Source organism: Dunckerocampus dactyliophorus, chromosome 9, assembly GCF_027744805.1.
Source record: "Dunckerocampus dactyliophorus isolate RoL2022-P2 chromosome 9, RoL_Ddac_1.1, whole genome shotgun sequence".
Classification (NCBI taxonomy): domain Eukaryota; kingdom Metazoa; phylum Chordata; class Actinopteri; order Syngnathiformes; family Syngnathidae; genus Dunckerocampus; species Dunckerocampus dactyliophorus.
Window position 1 is genome coordinate 21,856,191 of NC_072827.1, and position 16,018 is coordinate 21,872,208.

Genomic DNA, 16,018 nt, shown 5'->3' on the forward strand with positions numbered 1-16,018 from the left:
GCTTACCTTCTATTGAGGTACAGTAAGTTATTCACTGTTAGATTCTCCCACCAGCACACACACAAAAGGAAACACATCAGTTGGTGTTTTGAACAGAAAAAATAAAGCAAATAAATAAAAATGTACTTTTGCATTGTAAATAATAATACCAAATGTCTTCCTGTAGTGACCAACGGTGTTTGCTTACTCCACTTCAGAGGACAAGGCATGTATTGGGGGCGAGGTGGGAAGGGGGCGGGGGGGTGCTTTTGTTTTTTTCCCCCCACAAATAATGAGAATTATTGCTGCAATCTTATTTTTTATGGAAATGAAGACATTTACATTTTTAAAAATAATTTGTAATACAAGTATACTAATTCAGATTTTAAAAACATAATTACGATTGTAAATAATTTATAATAGTTCTAATAAAAAATCTGAATAATACTTTTAAAAAATGAAATCAATAATCAAAACGTATATTTTTAAAAAGTCTGATTATTCACAGAACAAAATGGTAATATTACCAAAATAATGTTGCAATATTGTGAAAAAATTGTCCTATTTTTAGTTCAAAGGTTTAGACTACAAAACAAAATTGTAATTTTACCCCCAAATCCTTTGTTTTTTTTGGAGGGCGGGGGTTGAGCCATAATATTATGAGAATAAAGTTTACTTATTTGTGGAGAAAAACATGTTACTTTACAAGAAGAAAAATTTTTTACGTTACAAGAGAACTACTTTACAATATTACAAAGAATGTGTAAAAAGTGTATGTGTATTTTTTTTTTGTATAACGGAATAAAATATTACAAGAATAACGTCAGCTAAAGTTATGTGACAAGAAAAATGCCAAAACTGAGGGGGGAAAATTCCATTATTATGAAGATAAATTCCGAAAAACGTTTAGTGAAAAAAAACGTCTTATGTCTGTGAGTGGTTAAAGTAAAAAAAAACAAAAAAAAAACATACTACTATTTCGTCACTTATATGTAATTACAAGGACATAATAACACACATAATATGAACTGCTAAACGTTATGTGTCGTCCAATTACTGTCATGGATGATACTGTAGATAGATCACTTTTAAATACGTGTTGTCAACAATAGTGGCCATTAGAGGGCGACAATGCAACAATGTAACAATGCGTTGTCTCCCCAAACAGGAAAAAGATAGCATGCACTTTGACCTACTTCTTTGTATGTTTATGTGGATGCATGTGTGAACGTGACACACACACACACACACACACACACACACACACACACACACACACACACACACACACACACACACACACACACACACACGTCTAAATACATCTCACATGCACCAAGACGTTATTTAAGCTTGCTGTGACAGCTACCAACACTGCAGCCACTAACTCACCCTCCAGTCTCTGGTTCTCCTTCTCCATGCGTAGCAGCAGAATCTGCTGGCGGATGGCGGTTTTCCACAACACCCTGTAGTCCGCCGCCGTCCTCTTTGGATGCTCCCCCGCCAGGCGACGCCCCAGAGGGTCCTCGTGTGAGTCCGGGGCGCGAGGGGAGAGCGGCAACAGCTCCCTGGCATCCGACTGGTCTAAAACAGCAACAGGAAAGTAATCAGGATGCATAAGAACAATGCATTAAGCAGGTGGGCACTAGCGGCCCGTCAGCGACTCTAGACATCGAACAAGTTAGAATTCAATGAGTAAATTCTTTGTTTTTCCATTTCAGATGTCATTTTTTTGATAAAAATGTTGTATTTTTTAAGTATCACTTGCAGAAAGAAGTAATAATTTGGACCAAAAAATATAAAAATGCAATATTATGACTATTCTTAATATTTACAAAAAATAAAAAATAAATCTGCAATATTACCGATTACACTTTTGTGACAGTAAAGCATGTTAAACAAAGGAGAAAAATATATGAATGAAAATATCTTTATTGTTGGCAAATTATAAGAAAATATAGTATTTTAAAAAGTAAATTACTTTTGTATGATTTATTTTACTACACTATTTTACATATATTTATATATTTAGTTTAATGAATTAAACACCAAGTAATGCCTGGAATCATTAAGCGATGCCAGCAGCGTGAAACGTAATGCGCCCCCACGATCGTCAGTGTCAAATAACAGCTATGTTAACTCCCCAGCAGAACAGTCATCGATTAGAGTGATCGACGGATTGACGGCACCTGAGTCATGCATGGAGGGCTTGTTTATGGGTGAGGCGACCCTCAGGAAGATCTTTTGCCTCCAGGAGACCCTCCGAGGGCTCGGAGGCGGGGCTCCGCTCACAGAGTCACTGCTGCAGCCTGAAAGCGTCCTCTTCCGACCTTCGCAATTGATGCTGGAGACGTGGGCGGAGCCACAAAGACACACACACACACACACGCACACACACACCATTAGTGTGTCCAAGTATAGTGTTACAATAGACACATACACTCTTGTCCGCACAGGAGCAACAGATGAAACCTTACACTGGAGTTAAAGGGATGATGCTGGATGATGACAGCAAACATGTGGCAGCCATTAGATATGTTAATGAAGCAAACTGTGCAAGAAGGCATTCAACAATTCAGAAGATGGCTGTGCAACAAACACTGAACACTTCAAGTGTCCTAGTAGAGCTGCTATCACAGAGGAGCAGCCTCGGATTCAGTCAAACGCATTCAATGCATCTTTGCTTTCACTTCACGACTGAAAAACAGGAACAAGCGTCAATGAACTTTTTGTTGGAACTTTTCGTTGTCTTTGTTAAGGAAGTTTACTTTTTCGGCATATAGCGACTGCTAGTTTTATTGAGAAGCTCCTTCAGGAGTCAAACCAAGAAAAGTAAAATATTATGAAATATTATAACATGTGAGAATAAAAGCGCAAAAGTTGTTTTAGTGTAAAGAAATGTTTTTGTGTGTGTGAAAATAATATGTAATACATAAACATAACATGGAAACAACTTTGTGTTTGTTGAGCCAGCAGAGCCGAGCTGACAAGCCATGGCTGGGAGTGAGTGGAAAAAAAGGTTCTCCTCCCATTCTGTGTGAAAGTGGTACGTTTTTTTCTTTTTTGTCCTTCTTCCCCACTCCGTTCGAAACACTTTAAGTTTAGAGTACGTAAATTGGAGAGGCTAACTAGTTAGCGCGGTAGCTTGTTATGTTAGCAGTGGCCGTGTGTTATGTCCCTGCAGTGATCCCGTAGCCTGCGCAATGTGACGTAAACAAAGAATAAGAGTGTAAAAGTAACTATTGGGGTGCTATTTCATGTCCACAGGTCTCTACTACTCCTACTCCTACTTATCGCAGTGGAGTTTGGAACCAATTAACCTCGATAAACGAGGGACAACTGTACTATGAAGCCAACAAAGTCATAATCAATCCATGCATGTTTTTGGAAATGAGAGGAAACCGGAGAAAACCCACGAACGCCACGAACGGGAGAACATGCAAACTCCACACAGAGATGCCCAAGCGCAGCTTCCAACCCAGGTCTTCCCGATCTCCTGACTTTGTGGCCAACATGCTAACTACTCGGCCACATTGCGGTTGTTATAATATTAAAAATATGAAAAAATATGAAAACTCATATCATCATGAAAATAGATTTGAAATGTAGTGAGAAAATCTCATGTATTATTATTTTATTGTATTACTTTTATTCATTTATTCATACAAAATATCACACATATAAAGCCGTAGCTTTGCGGAAAAAAGTTGCAGTAAAATCGAAATGTTGCACTATGAGGATAATAAAGTCATGATAATAACAAATTAATGAAAAAATAAAGCGGTAAGGTAACGAGAAAAGAGTTGCAATATTATGAGAATAAAGTTGCACATTGACTGAAGAACATCGTTCCATTAGGAGAATCGAGCCAAAGTATAACGTGAAAAAGTCGCAATATTGTGAGAATAAAGTACTTCTTCAACCTCCGCAATATGAAGAAAAGCAAGTTTGAAAGTAACCATAAAACAGCTGCAACATTACAAGAAATATGTTTGTACATTTCGTAAAAAACGTCGCTCCAGAAGAACTGAGTCATGGCGTAACGCAGGGGCGTCAAACTGGTTTTCACCGTGGGCCACATCGCAGTTATGGTTATCCTTAGAGGGCCACTTTTTATAATTCTATTTTAGACATTTGTTAATTGATTATTACATTAATTTTTCGTTAATAACTAATAAAAAAAATAGTAATTTTACATTGGATTTGACAACAAAAATACATTTAGCAAGAAAGATTGTCTTTTTGATTAAAAAATATATATTTTTTAAGTTTTTTGTTAGTAATATTTTGTTTTTACTTTAATACATTATTTTATTATTTATAGTAAACATAACGGTAAATGTTAATTATTGTAAAAGCAATTTTTATATATAACATTTTTTACTTATTTAAATATATTTATATTAAGTAATTACAGCATACAGCATACATATAAAAATACAATAGTGTAAATATAATTTTACAATAGTATAAAAGTAAAAGAATGAAAAATAAAGCTTAAAAAAGTAAAGACAAAATTAATAATAATAAAATGACTATATACTGTATATATATATATATATATATATATATATATATATATATATATACAAATATTTTTTTAAATAATATTAAAATAAGTGTCCTTTTGACATGCATTATTTCAAGGCTTTCGCGGGCCACATATATAGATATGGCGGGCCAAATCTGGCCCCCGGCCTTTGAGTTTGACACCTCCGCAGAACGGAAAAAAGTCTCAACAAAGTATTGATTAAAATATGAAAAAAATCGAGTTAAGTTACCAGGAAAAAACACTTGCAATATTACAAGAAGTTGTATGCTCTGGTATGTTGTTTTGTGGACAAAAATAAAAAAAAAACATACAAAAATATACAGCAGTTGCTACAAGAAAAAGCAGTAACGTGTTAAAGAACCAATTATTTATAATATAAATATCAAACTACGAAAAGCCATACTTTTTGGCAAAAAAAGTTGTATTTTAATATTTTGTAAAACAATTTGTAATATTCAGTCATAAATCTTTTTTTTCTCTCAATTTTACAAAAAAGATATCTACAGTATATTACAACTGCACATTATAATGTGATGTTGTTTTTAATTCCATGACTATTTACGATTGACGATGTTGTAGTTTCTTTGTTTTTAAGGGCCTCTTTGAAAGACAACGTGGGAGAAAAAACCCATGATATATTCAGTGATATAAAGAGGATGGCCCTCATCCTGTGGAAGTGACATTTGACAAGGGTCTGCTCGGCAGAATGTCATTAATAATTCAAATATGAACCTTTACTTTGCGCCAAGCAAACACCCACGCTCACTTGAGTGTCACATTTGATGCTCAAAGTCTTGTTCCTTTGCCAGTCAGGGCGGCTGGTGTTAATACAAGCTACCATCAGCTTAGAGCAGGGGTTGGGAACCTATGGCTCGGGTTCGCTGACCTTTTAAAGTACATTACAGAAATCACATTGTTACCACAATGCGGGGTGGCCAGAGCCAGTGCCAGCCGTCCTTCCGATATTTTCCGGGTCAGACACCAAAATTCGATTATCACTGGATAGTGCGGTAGCCTACTCGCATCATTGAGATGTCAAGAAGTGAACTTCCCTTCCTTTAATCAAATAGTCAGCTCGCTAATTCTGTAGAGCCGACCCTTTTGACAAAGAAGATGGTAAAAGAAAAAGAAACGGAGCACGGCGCAAAACCACGCAGCACCAGAAGTCGCATTAATGGTAAGAAGTATTTTATTTGTTATTGGATAGCTTCAGTGTAACAATGTTAAAAAAAAAGAATAACTTTAGAGACTTTAGAGGTCTTGCTTAAAAATGCCCACATTTAGTTGGATTCAATGTTGAAAAATATGTGTCTCTCACGGAAATACATTTTAAAATACGTGGCTTTTATGGCTCTCTTAGCCAAAAAGGTTCCCGACCCCTGGCTTAGGGGGTTGAATTGTGCAGCAAAGAGCTCGACATCCACATGCAAGCATGACAAAGGAGGTTTGGGGGTGTATCAGCATCCCCTTCTACTTCTGAGCCAAACAGGAACAGGGCGTGTCCAGCAGGAAAGAAATAGCGGGAAAATGTTCTCAGGAAAGGACAGAAAAATCCTAAAAAAGCTGGGTGTTAAAGGGTTTGGACAGCCAACACGTATTCAACTACTGCCATCCCAGCACTGTCAAATAATAGCAGTAATGATTTCAGCCAGTTTGTCTGGGAGCGTCACCTCTTGAGGCTCCCGCTGTCTGTCAGCGAGCTGAGGGAGCCCAGCGAGCCCTGGTAAAAGCTTTTCAGGAAAGTGGGAGTGGAGAAGGAGGAGGGGAGGCTGAAGGACTGGCTCTCCGACAAACTGCGCGTTCTCGACACGGCCACGGGACTGTGGAGCGCCCGACCACACATGGAAGACAAACACGTTACACACATAGGAAGGGGAAAAGAGAGGGAGCCTGATGCTGGAAACATGTGATGTTATTGTTGCTGAGTCGTGAGGGGCTGCAAATAAATCACATTGTGTGTGTTTGTGTAGTCAGCGGAATATTTATATGTGTTGAGATGATTAAACAACAACAACAACAGCTACTACTGCAGCTTTATCAACCACGAAAATGATTGATGAATTCAGTACGATCTGGTACAAACATATCGATATCATTAGTGGAAAACGGACATGTTTTGCACCTCCAGGGGACATTCTTGTTTTCCTTACTATTCGTGCATCGCAACGTAATCGTCTTATCAGCATTGGAGTGATTATCGTAATTTAACAAGAAAAAGCTCCCTCCTTACGAGAATAAAGTTGTATGTTTTTCTGCAGGAAATTGTACTGTATATTGTATTTTTTGTAAAAAAAAATACGTACTACTATGAGAATAAAGTCATTATGGGAAAAAAGTAGTCATGTCAGGAGAAAAAAAAGTGACAAAAGTAATGTTATGGTGAAGTAGTAGTAGTAGTAGTAGTAGTAGTAGTAGTAGTAGTAGTAGTAGTAGTAGTAGGGGTGTCACAAGATCTCGGGAGATTAAAACCTGACAAGATTTCTCGTTCTGAAAAAAAATCGAATTTTGCCGGCCTCAGTATATCGCCACATGCATGCATGTCTGTTTTCCTCGGTCCTTGCCTTCAAATAGGTCGGAAGAGAGTTCACTCTGTGCATTGGTTTCCACAGCATGAAACCAATGGGTGGGGGCGCGTGCGGTGTGAACTGTCAGAGGCAGGGAGGACTTTCAATATTAGTGCAGACCTGCCGACACGTACACATTTGTTGTACTGGGAATGCAATTTGACTGTAGAATACGCTCGCATGCTTCACAGCTCTCCGTTTTGTTACATTTCGCTGGTTTCAGTTTCGAGTTCAGTCTGTACAGTACAGATAAATAAATAGATATGATCGGTTTCTCAATCGTATTTCCAATCGGGAGGGCACGAAAACATTCCTGTCCCCCAGTGGGAGCATGACTGAAAATAATTGAGAACTCCTGGTCTAGGGTGTGTGTGTGTGTGTGTGTGTGTGTGTGTGTGTGTGTGTGTGTGTGTGTGTGTGTGTGTGTGAGTGTCTTCTAAGTGAAGCAAGCTGCAGCAAGCAGATAAGGTTGTCAAGCAACCTGTCTGTACAAAGTTCAAGAAATAGTACCTCTATTGTTTAATTCTACGGGGGGTTCTATTGTGTAATACTAACCATCTCTAACAAGCACCTTGGCGCATGTATTCCATAGAACAACAGCATGAACGAAGTGAGCCTTTTTGTCAGTCATACAGTCTCTTTGTCTCGGGGGGTGGGGGCGGGGCCAGTAGTACACATGCAGAGTGCAGAAGAGTGTAACATATAAATTGGATTAGTAGTTTACAATATTTTGTCAAATATTTTTTCATTGTCCTTTTCTTAAAAGTTAAAATATCGTCTCGTTCTCGTAGACCCAATCCCGTGTATCGTGACACCCCTAAGTAGTCGTAATACAAGTAGGAATACCACGAAACTAAGGGTTAAAATTGGATAGTACCGTATAAAGTCGAAGTGTTGCATTTTTTTTTGCATAAAGTCCTTTTAGTGAAAAAGAAGAGAAAAATTTAGCGCAAATTACGAAGATGGCATCCGTTCGTGTTGCCGATCTCGCCAGGATGGACTGGTCGCCCGCATGAACAATAAGTACCATCCTAAAGAATAACAACCTCATCAAGTGAGCTAATGTTGCGAAAAGAGTAACGGTGTTAACAAAACAGAGACTAAAAAAACACTGAAGATGTTAAGAAGTTGTTGCTGGTGCGGATCAACGCATCGCGGGAGCTGGAGACACTGTTTCAGAGGTGATGTAAAAAAAACAAAAACAAAAAAGAAGCGCCTGCAACGAGTGAGTCTATTGACGGATTTAAGGCAAGCAGAGGCTGGTTTGAAAATTAAAAAAAAAAAAAAGAACAGGCATACACAGCGTCGTTAGGCATGGCGAGTTTGCAAGTGCAGACAAACTCAAGCTCATGTTCATCATTTCATGTCATGTTTGTCTCATTGTTTTTTGAATGTAAAGCTGTGCATGTTAAAAAAAGTCATTAACAGACCTCTCTGCATAGATTTTTTTTTGCATCATTTTCGGCATGTAAAACTCTAATTATCTATAAAATATGTTTTGTGTTCAAATTCATTTTTGGGTTTCTGGAACGGATTCATTGGATTTATTTACATCATTTTCCAAGGGAAAATTTGCAGTGGTTATGGTCCATTTTGGTTTGAGTGGGACCTTCTGGAACAGCTTAATTACACTAACCAAGGCACCACTGTGTAAAGTTGCTGTACTGTGGGGGAAAAAACTACAATATTATTACACCAAACGTATACTTTTTATGAAAAAGTAATAATGGTAATATTTAGCCATACGAGACACGGAAAACAAGCAACACATTAAGAATAAAAATAAAACGCTTACAATATTTTAAAATGTGTTTTTTTGTGGAACAAAGGTCGTAACATGAGACGAAAATAAAGCTGCACTGCCACGAGAATAGAGTTGCAATTTTTTGTGGAAAGTCCATAATATTACAAGCGAAAAGTGATGTTATGAGAAAAAGAAGTAATGTAATGAGAATGAAGTTGTAATTTTAACAAGTGAATGTCAAAATCAAAGTGTAACAATCACGTACGGTAGATCCCTGACATTCACCATTTAAAGCAATAGAAAAGGAATCTGCAAATTTTGAAGGGGAGCGAAGGCCCAACTGCGAATAGATTCTACCGTGTATGAATCTACTGTATCTACTGTATAGGTTGATGCTAATACCGGTAATAATAATAACTTTATTCTTGTATTTCTGTTCTTTTAACATTACAATTTCTCATTATGCATTCTTGTAATATATAAGCTAAACATTTATGTTAAAATTTAGATTTTTTTATGGCAAAAGGAATGAATGTGGGCCATATTTGTTGTGGACTGTTTTGCAGAACAACATTTGACTAGCACGATAATTCCATTTTCTGTAACACCAAATAAATGTGAGACGCTTATTGAAAAATCGTCAAGTTCAAACAGCGTCATGGTGCTAAGCTTTTCGTACTATTTCCAACTAAAACCAGTCGCCGTTTGGTTACCTGCTTTGCAGCGCTTCCGGGGTGGCCGACTGCTGCCTCCGCAGAGGCGCCGGCTTCACCTGGCCGCTGGACGGGCCTTCGAAGGAGATGCGCTTCTTCACGGGCGGATGGCTGAAGGTGTGAGCACGCCGACGGAACTGCAGGCCGGCTTCCGGGTCGTCGTCTGGGAAAGGAGGCGGGGACACCGGCGGAGAAATATCTGTGGATTCCTCATCCTGCTGGAGAGGATGACTCGGGTTAGCTGTACTGGATAGTACGTGTTGCCTGGGAAACTTTCAAAGTCAGGCTACATGTTAAAAAAAGATCTTAAATCTCTGCACTCGCTGAGTCAATAACACTCCTGTCCCTTCCATGCACACATCTGCTAGCGCAACGCCCTCATCCATTGTATGCTAATTGGCCTCGCCATGTGACTCACGTGTGTTGGTGACATGTTTAAAGGAAGTACAGTAGCGTCACGTTCTTTATTTGCTCCACTACATACTACCAATGTCAGCTAAATGTGTTGTGATTGGCCGAGTAAGGTGAAGCCCGTGTGCTTCGCTTCCCTCTCGCATGTCAACAAAAAAACAGGAAGAAGACTCAGCAGAAGTCTAAATCCTGACTTGGAGTTGCTGGCTGGCATCCTGACGACATCACAAGGTTAACAAAGTACCAAAGCAAAAAATAAAAAAAGGAAAAGGGACTGGCATGTCCTAACGTGTGAACTTTTTTTTAGCTAGATTTATAAAAATGTTATTTCCACATGTCCCTAGATCCAAGAAGCGAGAATACGAATATTGGGAAAAATAATCATTCACTTAAAAACATTTTTTCAATATTGCTATTCCCTACTTCTAAAGTACAACTCAGTTCTGACAGGAAAGTAGAATAATTTGGAACAAAATAAAATGCACTAAATTAGTAGGATTGTTTTTTTTTTATTCTTGAAAAAAGCGCAGTTATTTTTTAATGCATTAAAAAAAAATTAAAAAGCCCTAAAAACATTCCCTAAATTTATTGACATTTAGTACATTAATGGTTTGCATGAAGTCATTGTTAATTTAGGTTTGTTTTTCTTGTAATATACCGTAAAATTACATTTGAAAGCATTGCGTAGTCCCCACTTTTATAGGATCTGAATCCGTGGACACAAAATGTAATGAAATTACTAGAAAAAAATAGCAGAAAATCTGACAAATTGTCACGACAGCATTTTGTTCATTTTTGTTTACAATGAAAATCGAATTAAAATGTAAAAGCATTGAATATTCTTACTTTTATGGCATTTCTTTTTACTTATTACTATTTACTTTAATTTTTTTTACTTTATTTTTTTATGTTCGTATGAGAAGTTGTTGAAAAACGAGCAGAAAAAGCAAAATATTTACTTTAAAAAGCCCTGATTTAACACTGTTAAGTATTGTTCAGCAGTCTTAATATGCTCTAACACATTTAAAAGTTACAGCTATCGTCATTCTGATCACTATCATAGTTACTATTTTGTATGACTGTCTCAATGCAGTATTATCATTGTGGTTGTTGATATTATTTTGCCCCTTCCGTCAGGGTCTTCTGTCTGTAGTCGTCACAGACATTTGCTGATGTAGTCCTGTTTGTTTTGGTCACAATTGCTGCTGTTGCTGTTGTCCTTGTCTGCCTCTTTTTTGTCCCTGTCTTATCCCCGCACTCCCCTCTCTGTTTTCGTTTCTCTTCTTCTCTATCCCCTCCTGCTCCGGTCCGGCCACTCCAAATTTGCATAACAACAAAACATCAAAGTCAAATAAATTCTGTATAACAGGGGAAGTGTATCTCACACTTCTTCTTCTTTGCAGAGCAAATCTGTTGAGCACGTAAGGGCATTTAGATCTACAAAACCATCTGCCCTAATGGCTGGACAGGATACACAAAAAAAAAAAAAACATTTAAAAGCATTTCCATAAGAAGAGCCTACAAAATTTTGTAGCATCACAAAATGTAAGCATAATTATTATAAAAATTACACTTTTTGAGGTTACTTGAAAAATCTCTGTTAATGTAGAACTTTTTTCTTAGGAAAAACAGCCTTTCCACACCGTTGCAGTTTTATATTTCATACATGTCTTACGAGGTAGCCACAGGGACTGTGTCACACTGTGGTTCCACATTCTACACAACAGTGTCACCACAGTCCAAATGGCTGGCTGGCAAGCGTATGCCTTGCACTGCTTTGCGTCCTCTGTATTATTATTGTGTAACCACGTGAGCTCGCAGCAGTATGATGCTCCCATGTGACTGGAAGACCGCCCGCACTGACATTTGCATCATGTATCACATTTTTTTCCAAGAAAGAAAAAAAAAAATGAAAAGGAGATGGTAATTCCCAGAATACTCAGTAGGACACTCACTCTTTCAAAGCTGCTCATGCTTCCCATGCTTCCCAAACGGCCTCGCATCCGGCTGGCCCCCTGGAGATGAGACAGCCACAACCATGAATGAATGAATGAGACACACTGGACAACTTTTCATCTTCTTTTTTGAATGAAAAGTACATTAAAAACTATTACTGTTATTATTGATAATAATAATTGATCATATTGAATTATTGACAATAATGTCCACACAGTGGATTAGTGGTTAGCATGTTGGCCGCACGGTCAGGAGATCCTGGTTGAATGTCTGCTGGAAAACCTCTGTGTTGACTTTGCATGATCTCCCGTGTTTGTGTGTTTGTAGACTCTAAATTGTCCACAGGTGTGAATGTGAGTGTGAGTGGTTGTTTGTCTATATGTGCCCTGTGATTGGCTGGCGACCAGTCCAGGGTGTACCCCGCCTCTCCATCAAAGCCATCTGGGATAGGCTCCAGCTTACCCGTGACTCTAATGACGACAAGTTGAATGGAAGGATATATATTTTAAATGTTATTAATATTTTTATAAACTGAATTTATTCATCAATACCTCCCCTCAGTATACCCAAATTTGAGCATCAGTACTGGGATACGTTTTGAATGAAAAATGACATTAAAAGCTATTATTGTTTGCATTAGTATTAATAATACTAATTTAAAAAAAAAGTATATAGATTGTAATTGTAAATACATTATTTTAAAACAAATTATAATAAAACAAAAAACAAAAAACAAAAAACATAAAACAAAAAAGGCTCCACGTCATAGTACAACGTCTTGTGGTCCAGGAAGAGCTTGGCCAGTAAACACAGATTCTGACAGTAGATCTTGTTTTTCTTGCCGTCAACTTCAAACACAGAAGTTGACGGCAACTTCTGTCATAATATTTGAAAGATACTAAATCTTAAAATTATTTTTAAAATGTATTCATATTTTATAATTGAATAATAATTATTTGTTTTAAATATTTCACAATTCAATCACAATTGCCATTTATTGTAAAAATTATTTCACAATGTAATAATATTTATTTTAAATAAGATTTTCATTAGTTGTATTTTATTATTTCTATGGCTTTAATATGCCAAAATTTTGATAAAAACGCAAATTTCACGAGGTTTATTACAAACAAAAATCTTCTTTCTGAGGTTTTCTCTTAAGTAGTCATGTACAGTAATTCTGTTCACAAACGACCAAACACAACCAACTCAAAACGCAAGGTCATCGACAACCACAATGTATCCCACAGGGCATCCTTGTGCATTTCTGATCCAATGCATAAATAAAATGTCGTTGCTCTACCTAGTGGGAGAAGCTTACATCATCACTTTAACAAACCAGTCTTGTATTAAGCACAAATCATTCCCAGCTGTTTTCTTCTATTTGGTGATCAATAAAGCATGTAAGAAAATAACAGATGGCATCAGGGGCCTCAGATCTGAGATCAGCCTGGATCTTGCTACTGATGTATTATTATCTGCTGCTGCAGATGTGGGTCAATCCAAATCCCCTGGAGGACAATGACAACAAGCAGCAGGCATGGACGGGTGTCCTGTGGCAGACACACCCAGCCGCCTGAGGCAGAGACACTTACCCTAGCCAGGATGTTCTCCAGAGAGCTGGTGAGGGACGAGCGAGCTTTATTTTTAAGGATGTCCAGTTTGAAGCGGCTGCCCGTGGATGCGCCGTCCCCCGCCGACGTGTTGTTTGCCACATTCTAAGGACAATGACCAGCAGGGAAATGATCGTAAATAATACAAATGTCACGACAATGACTGATTATTTTACAGCGGAACCCCTAAAACAGAAGGCCTCTGAGGTCGTACTTTGTATTTGGGATGATTTTGTGTTCCGGTCACTCCATAGGATGATGTCACCAAGACCTCGGCATATCATGGGGGACATCAGTTAAGCAAGATCTGCGCACACGTATTTGCTTTTTTGGGGGGGGGCTTTTCTGCAGCCTTAAAAAGTGTGTGTTAAGAGGTTAACGTGTGTGTCTCATTTTTGACCATCGACGGTGGTTAAAACGTCCTTTTACATTTGTGTGACAGTTCGGTTAACTTCTTTTTACACTTGTATGACTGTTAAAAATGGTAAAAATATGACTTTAAAACATGGCCTGTACCGTCAAAAGGATTTATAACGGTGACAGTTGACACTGGAAGAGATTATTTCTATTTTCATTGTTTCCAATTGGAAGTACAGGTGGTGCTACCAAACGACTTCTTCTCCTCCACGCAAATGAGAGCTTTTTTTCCCGTCACTCACACACACCAGTCAGCTGGACACTCAGAGACAACCTCCCTGGGAAAAAAGTATCTCAAAGGTTGTTCGCAAATTAATTAGAGGAGGAGTCATTATGCTAATTTCAAGAATTATTGTAATCGATGCAATTATTATTATTTTTTTTTATTCATTTTGTTTTCAAATTTGACCCCAAAACGGGGGCATCTTATATTTGGGTCAGTATGGTACTTCTCTCTCTTAAAAAACAAAACAATAACAATAACAATAACAGTAACAGTAACAATAACAATAACAATAACAATTTCTATGTATATCAGGTGTGTCCAAAGTGCGGCCCAGGGGTCATTTTCTGTCCGTAACTTGTTGTTTATAGGCCCTCGGTATATTTCAAAAATAACATGAATTATTCATGAACAACTATATCATTACATATTAATTAGATATTACACTCATTTGCTTTGTCGGCTATAAGCCAAAGCTAAAATCAGGATGTTTTGTTGGCGTAGCCTAGCATACTGTATATTGGCCTACATTGGATTGTTGTTTAGCATCTTTAATAAACAAAATGTAAAATGTATCCTTCAATTTTTCTGTATGCGACCCTCGGTTGAAAACGTTTGGACACCCCTGCTGTAGAGAAATCATCCTCTTGCCTTTTGTAGTTACCTGGGGGGTCTCTCCAATATGGAGATGTGTTTTCTGCTTGCTTTCACAAAGCTGTCTAAGATGCAGAATGACCAGCTCATTCTCCTCTTGGTCTGAATTGGGCTTCAGTCTCTGCACAACACAAAAAACTACAGTAGTTCACCAAGTGAATCGCTCGCTACGACGCCATTAACGCTTCGAGCTGCTGCGCCGACCTTACCTGAACTCGTTCAAATATGTCCACTTGCTCATTGTCAGCCAGCTGAGAGAGATATTTCTGGATGGCGAGCTTTGCCCGAGGTGGGTAGAGGCCTGGAAAAGCAAAAATAAATACTATCCAGAGGAAGAGCTGACAGTCATCACAAGACATCAGTGGCATTACATGGAGGTCATGTGACAGACACTGTGGCGTTTGTACAGGATGTAGGAAAAAGTACATATCAGGAAATTTACAGTATTTTCTCTTACTGTCTGATGTGTTACGCTGCTTACATGTCACATATCAAGAGCACAGTACATACATGTATATCAGTTGTTGCTTGTTATGAAATATGTAAACAAGACTAGTGTAATGTTGCCGACAATATCCCTTCAGGAGCATTATGCCCCCAGCTCATGGAGTGCTACTACTATGTTTATGTACCATCTTTTCATCTTCTCCGACCTTCTCAGCAGCGCTCACATGCCCCCACCACGCTCCTCATGCTCGTCATCCAGCCCAAATGCAGCCTATACTCTCCTCTGACCCGCAGCATCAGACTGACAGATAACAGTGTTTATGCAATCCACTGACGTTGTTTGGTGCTAAATTAACCACAACATTGGTGCCGGCTAAAGACGTTATGTCGCTACTGGTCTGACGTGTCCTAAAAATAAAAAATAATTCAAAAAACAACCCAAGCCTTATCTAGTTCTTTACTGATGTTTGTCATGTTTAATGAAAGGAAAGAGAGTTTTACTGTTCTACAAATGACGTTCATTAGTTTTGATTCATTTAAAATCGTAATTATTGAGGTGAAAGGTAGGTCTTAAGTTGAGCTGCCACGCCCTCCAAAACTATTACAATGTTTTAATTTTTGCTGTTTACGCGAAAACGTTTGGGTTTGACATCAAAAGATGAATATGAGAGATATGACAGCAATATTTCAGGTTTTATTCCCAGGTATTTACATCTGGATCTGACGCACAACTTAGAAGAAGATC

The 16,018-nt window shown here is 38.0% G+C and overlaps 1 protein-coding gene across 3 annotated transcripts in view; it reads right to left on the minus strand.

Moving 5' to 3' along the window:
* tbc1d4 (TBC1 domain family, member 4) overlaps positions 1 to 16,018 on the minus strand; it is a 43,550-nt gene that overhangs the window by 12,209 nt on the left and 15,323 nt on the right. The window contains exons 8-15 of one of the 3 annotated variants that reach the window (XM_054787581.1): positions 15,036 to 15,127; positions 14,837 to 14,947; positions 13,515 to 13,637; positions 11,919 to 11,978; positions 9,553 to 9,767; positions 6,202 to 6,351; positions 2,169 to 2,323; positions 1,372 to 1,563 (exon numbers count right to left, since the gene is read on the minus strand). In XM_054787581.1, the coding sequence (XP_054643556.1) occupies positions 1,372 to 1,563; positions 2,169 to 2,323; positions 6,202 to 6,351; positions 9,553 to 9,767; positions 11,919 to 11,978; positions 13,515 to 13,637; positions 14,837 to 14,947; positions 15,036 to 15,127 (1,098 nt within the window). Of the gene's footprint in view, positions 1 to 1,371; positions 1,564 to 2,168; positions 2,324 to 6,201; positions 6,352 to 9,552; positions 9,771 to 11,918; positions 11,979 to 13,514; positions 13,638 to 14,836; positions 14,948 to 15,035; positions 15,128 to 16,018 lie in introns of all 3 variants that reach the window. The other 2 variants (XM_054787580.1, XM_054787582.1) reach the window with 2 other exon arrangements.